This window comes from Solanum lycopersicum, chromosome 7 (assembly GCF_036512215.1).
Source record: "Solanum lycopersicum chromosome 7, SLM_r2.1".
Classification (NCBI taxonomy): Eukaryota; Viridiplantae; Streptophyta; class Magnoliopsida; order Solanales; family Solanaceae; genus Solanum; species Solanum lycopersicum.
This window is the reverse complement of record NC_090806.1, coordinates 66,874,894-66,887,384: the sequence shown is the minus strand read 5'-3', so window position 1 is coordinate 66,887,384 and position 12,491 is coordinate 66,874,894. Positions and strand designations below refer to the sequence as shown.

The 12,491-nt window shown below is 30.5% G+C and overlaps 1 protein-coding gene across 1 annotated transcript; it reads right to left on the bottom strand.

The window, feature by feature from the left end:
* Positions 1-3,031: 3,031 nt before the first annotated feature.
* ETR2 (ethylene receptor ETR2) lies at positions 3,032-9,448 on the bottom strand. Its single transcript, NM_001247224.2, is given in 7 exon segments — positions 3,032-3,717; positions 4,809-5,006; positions 5,199-5,326; positions 5,459-5,725; positions 6,247-6,615; positions 8,107-9,051; positions 9,393-9,448. Coding segments are annotated over 6 exon segments (2,211 nt in total). The 5' UTR covers positions 9,007-9,051; positions 9,393-9,448; the 3' UTR covers positions 3,032-3,368.
* Positions 9,449-12,491: the final 3,043 nt, after the last annotated feature.

Below are 12,491 nucleotides of genomic sequence, written 5' to 3'. Positions count from 1 at the left end.
AATAAATATGTTGATTTTTTTGACAAACGAAGATTGCAAATATTAGAAGAAAAAATACAACTAAGGAAAGAACGAGTCGGCCTTTGTTTTTGTTAGTTTGTGAGGTTGTTTTTGGATATGAAAATTCATATGATTCATAACTGCATCTTTAATGTTTATTGGGATTGTAACTTTTCCTTTGTACCTTTTCTTATATTAAATTTATTATTAGATTTCTTAATATATTTTTATTTTTTAGTATATACTAGTTGTGACATTATTTTATATTTTTAATAACACAAGTTGTTTGTCTAGTTCTCTTGGTGATGCTGCACACAATGGAGTGCGTGATGATTGGAAATTTCCTTTTTTTTTAAGTACATAAATACATGCGCTGCTCATTCTAATCATGGGTAAAGTCAAAAATAAACTGATTTTTTTTAAGATAAAAAACAAATTAAAAAGATTTTTTTTTATCAAAATTGGAACTATATGAATTTGTTTATATATATGAGATAATATTAATATGGAGTATACATTTCTATATTATATAAATAAATAAATACAATTAATTTCACATAATACTCATATTCATCAACTTTTCACTAACATAATACACGTTATATGTATCTCGACTAATACAATATGATACTTCATCACCTTCAACTTTTCACATCAATATATTAACATATATATGGTATTTAGTACATGTATATCTACTAGATAACCTACAACTTTCCATATTAACATATTTATTACATGTAATCTCGATTAATTTCATAAATATTTGTTATTGTATATCTAATCTTTTAATATTAATATTTTCATTAGATGTAATCTCGATTAAATTAATTATATATATGATATTTTTTACTTGTCATCTGTTATATTGTATAAGTATTTAGCTTAATACGAGGTATTAATTCTCCTATTTTCTGCAAACACAAATATTAAATAATTTTATTCAACTTAATAGACAGAAAAAAATAAGTTGACTAGGGCCAAGTGATTCAATAAATATTAATTTTAGGGTAAAAAGCTTAACTTTTTCGATCTACTAAATATGTGGGAGCACATGATTCACATGATCTTAGTTAATTTTATTTCAATTGATCAATCATAATATTTTTAAAAAAGTGTCTTAAAAAAGAAGTGTCCTCTTTGAGCTACAAGTGAATTTAAATAATATGCAAATTTGTTGTCAAATTTGAATCTTAAAATAATAAATTTCATTTAATTTACTTAATTCTTTTTCCGCTATCAATTGTTATCTAAGTATTATAATATTCGATATATAGTAAAAAAAGATTTGTTCCTTTTCTTTCCATTATATCATAAATAGTTGATATCAGAACAATGATCTTAGGTTGAATACATCAATAATAACTACTTCAATTTATCGGTAAACTAAATTTTATTTAGATATTGAAAATATAATTTCTATCTATACTCGATATTTTCACTTTAAATTTGAAAAAGTTTGCATATCTTTTCAAGTGCATATTATATAAATAAATAAACAATATGCAATATATCACCTCCTAATTATACTTATTAGCCTCAATTAAAAAATATACTTTAAGTAGTTATCTTATCTACATATTAATATGCCCTTGAAAATAAATGTGGTTTTTTTCCTTCAAAAATTCAAATTGAAAATGTCGAATATAATAGTTTAAATGTACAATCAAAATAGATCGTAATTTAAATATCTCTTTTGAAATATAAAAAAGAATATTTAAATTACGATCATAACACAATGATTTACAGGCAAGGGAAATGTTTATTTCCACTCACCAAGTACAAAAGTGAGAAAAACAACACAAGAAATCTATTATACATTTTATGCCTTTTAACCTTTATAAAAAAGATTGCATAAAAAGTCACTTATATGAGGCAACTTTACTCTTTTCTTGATTCTCTCAAGTAAAGCTGGAATGCCAAAATAAAATGAAGTGTATTCTTTCCTTAATAACAAAGAACTATATCATATAATATGAGCAAAAAGGAAAGGTATAACTAATTTCAAATAGGGATATTGTTAACTAATTAATGGTAATTGATACTGTTGTAGTGTTAATGGTAATAGTAATGGTTAATAGTGATAGTCATGTTGCTGGTGACGACTAATAGTTGTGATGGATGATAGTGATAGCTAATGGTGATGGTGGTTGACAATATATAATAGTGATGGTGATTGCAGTGATTGTTGTAATAATGATGGTTGATGATTATAATTGCAAATAATAAATGATGACTAGTAATGATAACAATTGATCATAGCGATTGATAACGATGACAGTAATTGTGGATAGTGATATATAGTTGATAAGATGTGTGGGCGGCGGTGTTAGTACGTACTTGATATACTACATAGAGTCATGTCGATGAATGAATTGAATTGATGATGTTTCGTAGTTATACAAGTCCTTGAATAAACATCTTAATAATATTAAAGTTTTGAATCATTTATCTCTATCCAAACAGTTAAATGGTATAACATGAAAAAATAAATCCTTTAATTGATATTTGACAAATTAAAATTTAAATCTAAGAAATAAATATATATTTTATGAGATCTGAATATTAAGTCATTTCTCATAGAAACAAATAAATGAGACTCCTAACAAAAATAGATGAGGTTTAAGTAGTCATATTTCTTTTTTGGTGGAATCTTGATACATATTTTTTAACTCGATAATAAAATTATATTAGATATATTATAATTATGATCGAGACCGAGACCTCACCATATATTCTCTAACGTTAAAAAGTGCTGCTCGTGTAATATTAAATTGATAAGACTCTTCAAGAAGAAGTTAAATTATTGTTTATATTTTGTATAAAAAATTGACAATTGAGGAAGCAAATTGTCTGCCCTATCATTAGTGCCCTTTCAGAATTCCCTACTTTTTTGACTAATCATTTCATAAATTAATTATTAACCTTACCAAAGTTGGTAGCATACATATCATATACTATAATTTATATATCGGTTGTTGGAAACATTTTTTTATTTCCCTTTCCTTTTTGGTTTCCTTTCCTTCACATGTAGGGTGTTAATTGCCAATATTTTAAAAAGAACACTAAGACAAACAAATTAAAACTCGAGCTGAATTCGACTGTCATTGTATTTTTCTTACATCAAACCTTACAGGAAAGACATTAACTAGTCCTATATATATGCATAGATTGTAGACCTAACTACTTTATACAAAGCTACTGAGGATTACATAAGATAAATGAAACTGCAATCAGCCATACTGCATCATCATCGTGAACAAATCGTTGTTTTTGCGAAAAATCGGAGATTGTATTTACGACACACTTGTATTCTGATTTCTGAGACTCAAGAGTACGAGTCTTGAGACAATTTTGGTTTACTGGGATTAAAGAACAGTTCCGTGCTCTAAAAGCCCGGATAAAACACTTCTCATTTTATCAATTGAAACAGGTTTCAGAATAACTCCATCCATTCCAACTCTCAAGCAGTTTTCTTTTGTCACTTGGTCAGTGTTCCCAGTTAGTGCCACAATAAGTGGCCTCTCGAGACGTTTTCCAAATTTCTCATGTACACTGACGGCAACATCATAACAGTTCATACCTGTTATACTTGCGTCCATGATTAGTACTTTGTGTTCCCGAGTAAGGATTCTCAAGCACTCATCACCGGAGCCAATGGTTGTTACATCGCACCCTAGATGCACTAGCAGACTCTTCGTTACCATCCTGCTAAACCTACATAAAAAGGTTTCAAAATTTGCAACTACATTATTCATCTTATATATCATTTTCAAAAGATGCAACATTTGCAACAACCTGAGAAACAGAGTTGTCACTGGGACAGATTCGGGTAAATCAATCTACAGCCACCAACAGTGAATGAGAATAAAGAAAAAAGCAAAAGGTATGGATACTTATCAAATAACTAAAAGAGAATCCTCTATAGCCTTTTTATTTGATAAAAAGGAATTTTCTGGAACTTGCTCCTATAGATGTCTATAACTAATATTTATTAATCCTTTCGTCACTTAAAGAATGACAAAGTAAAAGAATCCTTTTACTCTGTTCATTTCTTAACCCTTTAAAGTAAGAAAAATTGGAAGCACATAAAAGTACAATAAATCACATTTTCCGATTGTGCTGGTCGGTAAAAATATGACTCCTCAAAGTATAAATAGGCTCCAAAGCTTAAGAGGTTCGGGTTCTCCAATCTTTCCTTCTACTTTGCTTTCTCCTCCTCTTTTTTTTTTTCCCAATAAAGACCACATTCATTTTCCTCTTTTTGTTAAGCTCCTTCAACTTTCCTTTTAGCATGATAAGACCTATGAGCTTCTTATCAAGTTTTGCTACCAACACGATATGAAACTTCATGCATTTAATTACTACAAACCAAGAAATGATTAACAAGCTAACAAGGCATACATTGAGGACCAAACTTTAGCAGTTAGTGGAACCAGAACAAAAAGATAATGATTTTTGCAGGAAATAGCTGAATGAACTTTTTTAGGAAAAATAATCTCTTGTTTTTACCGTCCCTATCTTGGACCTTTGTTTTTAATGACAAGCAAACCCGCAGTCGCTATCCTTCAGGTGCACATCATCTTATGCTCCTACTATATCTAAGTCTAGAACATCCCACTATACATAAAAGTTATTGGACTCTTAACTTCCATAGACAGTAATAGACGGTCAGGCTCCTTGTTCCAAAGTGATGTCCAATGACTACCACTTTTTTCAACTTGTAAATGTCCAGTCTCACGTAAAACAGATCAACACATAGCAGAACAAGATTGGACAAAAGATAACGAGGTAGCATGAGCACTCACCCATTATCATCCATAACCAAGACCTTTAGTCCTTGAAAAGTCATCTGCATGTGATTTGCAGGCAATCCGGCCGTAAAGGGAAGCTTTGACTCATTTAAGCGACCAGGAATGCCAAGTTTAACAATAAAGATAGCAGTAGAACCCTTCCCGACACCTTCACTTTCAATCCAAATGTGTCCTTCCATAAGATTTACAAACCTGATCCAGGCCATGAGAACAATACGTCAGAAAATGATCACTGTTGTAAGTGTCTCAACATCCCATGGTACTAAATTTCCAGGGAATGTGCATCAGCCAAAAAAAAAGAACTCAATGTCTCAATCTGCAGTCCTCAATTATCATAGCAAACCGAAAACTGCATTCAATACAAAAACCAGTGAAGTGAGATACCTCTTACAAATTGCAAGGCCAAGTCCAGTGCCAGCAGAATTTTTAGTTGCTGGTTCCTGGTTTTGCGCAAATTTACAGAACAACTTGGGGAAATCCTGAGGATTAATGCCTGATCCTGTATCTTTTACCTAAATTACACAGAAAAAGTAGCAATAAAAATAAAAAACAATAACAATCACTACCCAAGAAGAATTTACAGAGCAACTACCATTTACTGGGAACACTAAATATCAAGCATGAAAATAAACCTATAAACATACCTGTACACGCAAATAGAAGTGATTCTCACTCTGCACAGGAAAAAACTCTGGAGCTCTAGGATCTATTAGAGATTCTGATTTTGCATTAACTGCAGAAACTGACACACTGCCTTCTTTTGAGAATTTTACAGCATTGCCAACAACATTTAAAAGAATTTGCATGAGCCGTTTTTCATCTCCAATAGCAACTTCCGGAAAATCCGAAGACAAACTAAGCGTGACAAACAGCTTCTTTACAGCTGCAACAGGCTTGATTAAGTTAAGGACCTAAAGCAATAAGCAGAAACCTGAATCAGTGAATAGTTTCAGGAAGGGTTGGCAAAATGGTTTTAAAAAATCAAGTAACCATCCAATCCAACCCACTATATATGAGTTGGATAACTGAACATTTAAAAATGGATCACATATGGAAAGTATCCATATTAGCAATACCCATTTCTCTGCTGGTTACATTTCATGAGTTCTTACTTTTGGGAGTCTAAGCTCATTTTGACTTTTAGCTTGTGTTCTCACCAAGCTAATATTGAAATTATCCATATTATCCATCGGTTAACCCATTTTTTATCCGCGTAAAATATGGGCAGGTTGAATATATTTTTATCCATTTTTGTTTAGCATGTTTCCAACGCTCATATCCAAACTGACCCGCCCATTTGTCACTCCTAGTTTCCAACACAACATGATAAAAAAAAAAACCCAATATTGTCATAAGTAATGAGAACATATTTTAATTGTTCTTTTACTCAAATAATCTAGAATTTGCAAGTAAAAGGGAAAATTAGGCTTACCTCTCTGAAGAGAGCATGAAGATTGAAAGTCCCAACATCAAGTTGAAGGCTTCCATCCTCTAGCCTTGAAAGATCCAAGACATCATTAATGAGAGTTGCTAAAAGGTTGCTGCTCTTTAGGATTGTTTCCACCATCAGACGCTGCTCGGGTATCAGTTCACTTTCTTGCAGCAAAGATGAAAGTGCAACCACCGCATGCATGGGAGTTCTCATTTCATGATTCATAACACCCAGGAAATCATTACGCGCACGAACAGCTGTTTCTGCTTCTCTTCTTGCCAGATCAAGAGCCACATTCTGCTCAATAAGAAGATCTCGAGCCCTCATTGATTCCTCCAAGATGGCAGCATGGGAGAGAGCAACAGCTACCTGCATTGAAAACAGATATAGGAAAAAGTCACTCCATCAGGTCACACATTCAAGTCCCACATGCATGAGCTGCTTCCGTTTGAGCCCAGTTGATTGATTAATCATAGTCTACTAGAAGCTTGAATCTATCTACTTCAATGAGGAAACTGCAATCACTCCACAAATACTAGGAGAAGTGGGGCGCCAGCGAAAATTTGAGGGGTGGAGGGCTGCTCCTTCAGAAAACAACTCCTTCTGAAGAAATCTCAACAGTACAATACTGTCTTTTCTTTTATGGACATTCTTAACTTTTCCCTTCTTTTCACTTTATATGAAGAGTACAGAAAATACTACTCGGACAGTCATAATAGATCTTTAGTCTACAGTATGTATATGAAATCAAATCAAAATTGTAGGTCCCATTTTGTTTAGATCCTACATCCAACGTCAAAGTCTCATAAAGCATAACAGTCGTGGAAGCCAGATTTAGTCAACTGCCATCTTTAAAAGCTAATGTTAATAGTAAGTTGAGTGTTATAACAACAACATACCCGATATAGTCCCACAAGTAGGGTCTGGGAAGGTGAGATGTACATTGTATGTAGACCTTACCCCTCCCCTACCTTTGTGGGATAGAGAGGTTGTTTCCGATAGACACTCGGCTTAAGAAAAACAAGTTGAGTGTTTTGACTTGCATATATCAAACAATGCATATGCAACAAGGAGTTACAGTGTGAATTTCATCACCAATAAGCTCTTCCTAGAAGAAGGCGACACAAAATAATAAATGTTTCACTTACAACAACAACATACCCAGTGAAATCCCACCAAGTGGGGTCAAAGGAGGGTAGAGTGTATGCAAACCGTACCACTACCTTATGGAGGTAAATATGCACTTAGTTTGTATTTGTTTCAATCCCTTACTCATACAATTGCTTTTTATTGTATTTTTTCCAATTCCTTACTCATATAATTGCTTTTTCCGTTAATAGTTTTTATTCTTGAGTGTTTTTACTTCTTAATTATTGTCTACACTATACTTGTGCTTTTTGCTTAAAAGCCTCATACACCTCAGATTGAAAATTCAGTCCAAGCATTTATCAAACTTTGTGAATCAAGAGGAATAACATGTATGAAGATAATCAGCGTGGTGCAGATGAAATTTCTTGTACGTCAATTACTATTACTATCTATTGTTTCTTGTACTTTGATTATTGAATTATTTTGCTATAGTCACTGTTCAGAAATCTTTGTCATGCTTTCACTTCCGTTATTTCTTTTTCTTGACTGTTTTTGCTTAAGCCGAGGGTCTATCGGAAACAGACTTTCTACCTATAAAGTAGAGGTAAGATCGTACACTATCCTCCCCCAACCGCACTCTGTGGGAACACACTGGGTATATTGTTAGTGTTGTTGTAATCAGTGCAGATGAAACTGCATCAATGTAGTTGTCTCATTGTGGTAATAAAGTGAAGCTATCAGATATTGTATCACATATAAAAAAAATCAAACCTGATCGGCTACCACATCAACAAGCTCCAATTCATGGACATGCCATTGTCTTGCACTATTTGAAGGAAGCATCAAAACCATCAAAGCATAGCTCTTCGGCGAGAGTTCGGGCCAATCATTAGTCTGAAAATTTGAGAGATGCAAAAGTGGGACCCTAACAGCAACCACCTCACCTGGAATGTACTTCCGGGTAGGTCGAAGCCTTGCAACGGCAGAATTAGGTGAAATTTTAACAGCACAATTTGCACTGAAAACTTGATTAATTACAGGGAGTTGTATAGGTACTGTAAATCCAACTGGATTTTGATGATGTAAAGTGTAAGAAAGTTGAAGCTCCACTCCAGTTCGAGTCGGCATCCACAAAGCACACTCTTCCAGTTGCAATGCTCTTCCAAGTTCAACAAGTGTAGTCTTCAAAATAGTATGTCTATCCAGAGTACTTCTGATTTCATGTGTTAGCATTCTAACATATCTACCCGTCTCCTCCTGTGTCCGAATAAGACCCATTTCACGATCAAGTTCCGCCGCTTTGTTTTTCAAGAATAGCTCCCTAGTTTTGACACTTAATAAATCCGGAATAATGTGCACAAGCATGACAGCAGTTGCACATGATACCGCAGCAGTGGAGAACTTCGCCGTAGTCATCACCATTGCCACAGTCCTTGTATGAGGAGTAGAAGTCCACAAATTGATAAGGTGTGTTGCTCCACAAAGAACTATGAAAGCACCAAACTGCACAAGCACCCATCGATACGGAAAAACAGCTGATTTCTGGACAAAGTATACCAGTTCGATTGGGATGGAAAAATAAGCAACTGCAATGAAAAAATCAGAAATGTACTGATACTTCATTAACAACTCATCGGCAGGCAACAGTGGATCGAAGCAGTTACAATCCATGATGAACAAACTCCTTAATGAATCACTCTTATCTTATCAACACCACTGCAGCACAATAGATGAAAACCAACAATTCAGCAAATAAAATGTACTTCGTTAGTCTCAAAACACTGAGAATTTAATACTTTAGTACGTTTCAAAAAAAAATTAACACATTTATAATTAACAAATTTAACTTCAAAACACTCATTTTATCCCTAATAAAACAATTTATAATCACACAAACATCTATCACATCATAGAAAATAGGACGGAGGAAGTAACTAACACGCTATATTACACAGAGTATCATAAGAACACAATTCGTATTCCTCTATTAAAATTACGAGAAAAGGGATTAGGGTTTGTTTTGATATAAGAAACAGAGTACCGATAGAAGAACTTACAACTGAATATCGCCGGAAAAAGAGATACGCGACGAGGTCGCCGGAGCTAGAGGTGGAGGATAAATGACCACTAATACAGTAAAGCATAAGTAAGAGTGATCCTCCATTAATGGCCAACCGTTTTGATTCGGTGAAGTGCTAAATTTAGTAAAATTGAGTGACATCATAACAATAACTCAATAATCCAAGTTTGATTTTAGTGTCAAATGATATAATCAATTTTGTTTGTTGTATTTTCACTTGCAATTTGATTTAAAATATTATTTTTATTTATTAAAATTATATTATTTTTATTTATTATATTTGGACTTAATACAACACTTTACATATATCTTTTTAATTAACGTTTAGGATCCATTTGGCCTTAAGAATACTTGAAAAATAGTGTTTGGTAATATAACTTAACAAATATATTTAATAAATATCTCAAGTTTCCAAATACTAGAAAAAACTAGTATTTGAGCCAAGTTTTAAAATTTGGGAATAGAAAATTCAAAAACTACTCCAATTTTTTATATATTTTTTATTAATTCTATCTAATATTTGAACTAAATCTTCCGAAATGGTTTGAGTTCTAACTGAGTGATAAAATTGAGAAAAAAGAATAATTTGCGCTTAATGGGTTATAATTATAACTGAAGCAGTGACAAGTCTGAGTATGCGAGATTAATGTGTTGTTTTTCCTATATTGTTATCAATTTATAAGATTATATAGAACATATTCATTGTAAAATGATGATATAAATTTATGAATATTTTAAATAATTTTTAGAACTTATGGCTATTAGTCATATTTTTTGAAAATAGTCAAATATTATTGAGAAAAATTGGGACCAACAAAAGGTGAAACTTCACCTAAAATATGATTTACCGAAAATATTTGAAAACTTGAAACCAAACGCTAGCTTAGGATTAACTTTTGAAATATTATCTGTGAAATAAATAACTAATGCTGAAAGTAAAACATGAAAAAATAATATATTTTTTTTCAAAATAGTAGAGATATTAAAGTGAAAAATCAAACATGAAATTTTATTATTGAAATAGGGTACACGAAAAATAAGCAAAATTAAATACTCCTTCTTGGCTTCTTTTGTCCATCTTTATTCTTTATTTGTTCGTACAAATATTATCATCTAAATTTAAAATTAAAAGAAAATTATTATCCAGTAGTAATTTTAGTTTTGTTACTAAATACTACTAATATACTATTATTTCATTTTTGTTTTCTAGCATCTAAATGATTTGTAATTACGAATAATATAATAAAATAGAATTTCTTTTTATAATATGTGTTAAATTTATATATAAGCAAATAACGATTGATAGATGAAATTTACTAAATCTAAAATATACTTTAATATTGTATTTTTTAATATATAAATAATAATTAAAAAAATTAAAATAATATTCGCTTAAAACTAACAAAAAAGAAAAACGAAACAATAGGACATGTAAATTAGAGGAGGGTGATAAGAATCTTTTACACCAAAAGATTATTTGATCAAATGCATGCGCACAGAAAAAAAGGGGGAAATGCCCCCAAAGTCTTTTGAACGGATACTAAATTAATATCATATATTGTATTGGTATCATTAAAGCAGATAATTCACTTAATTAATATATATATCAGTTAAGTAAAATTATCAGTCTTAATGATACCAATACAATATAGGGAAATTTTTCAAAATATCAATATTTTAGCATTTAAGAGAGCTCATTAGCAACACATTCAATATTTAGTACTAATGTCAAATTTTAGTTTGTTATGTATCTTATTTATGTTTTTATTATTTATTTTTATTTAAAGAATATTATTATTTAATAACAAAAGGGAGAAAATCAAGGGAGAGAATATTTCAAAAAAAAATAAGGATCCTTAATTTTCTCATCAGTTACATTTTCAAATAAAATTTAAATTTTTTTTTTCTCTCCAGAATTTTTACCTTTTTAAAATTATATTCATTTCACAATATATTCTATTTATATTTATTATAGTTTTTTATTAGTTTGTATTCATTCCAATAGGTATGCCGAATTTATCTATATAGTCATTTAAGAAATATATTTATATTTTCATATTTTTTTTCCCTATATAGTTAATTTTTCATCAAAAATCTTGTACGTATTCATTTCAATATGTATTTTATTTGTATTTTTTTTTATTTAAAATAGTTTTTATTTAGAATTTTGTATAATAATATATAAAATACAAAAAATTAGTATGATGAAAAAGTGAATGAAATATAAAATTGAAAAGAAATAATTGAATATTTGGTATACTCATTCTTAAATAAAATACATAACTAGTTGACATACCTTTAGAATAAATATAAATTAGAAAAAAATGTCAAATTCAGAAACAATGCAACATAATTTTTGAATGAATACAACTGTTAATTGTAAAAATACATACTTACTAAAATAGTATCAAAATTCAATATATACTTTCAAAATTATGAATACAAAAACAATAAAATATGAAATACAAAAATAAATACTAAGTGTGGTACATTGACATAACTATAAAAAAAAAACATAATACAAAATGAATTAAATATATGAAATACGATTCCAAATCTATGGATATAAAATACAATAAAATAATGAAATACAAAAATACATACGTCATGTAAAACAACAACAAAATTCAATATACACTTCCAAATCTATGAATACAAAAAAACATCAAAACTATGAAATATACACAATCAAACTCATATAATGTGTTATATTGACATAACTAACAAAAAAAAAAATAGAACACAAAATACAATAAGTATATGAAATATAAAAATAAATACTAACTATAACACAATAAAAATTCCATATACACTTCCAAACGCATTGTAACATGAATTTTTTTTAATCTTAAAAATTACTAAACAAATTAAACTAACATGCAAGACACAGAACATGTAAAAAAAAAAACCTCTTCTCCAACAAATTGGTCTTCTTCAATTTCATGGTTATAAATTTGTGTGGGATTTTGCACAACGGATTCAAGCATTTTTCTCCGTCGTATATCCTCCTTAGAAGTGGAACCTACATTGTTGTTTAATTCTTTAGTGAAAAAAAATTAAATGATGAAAAATCGGA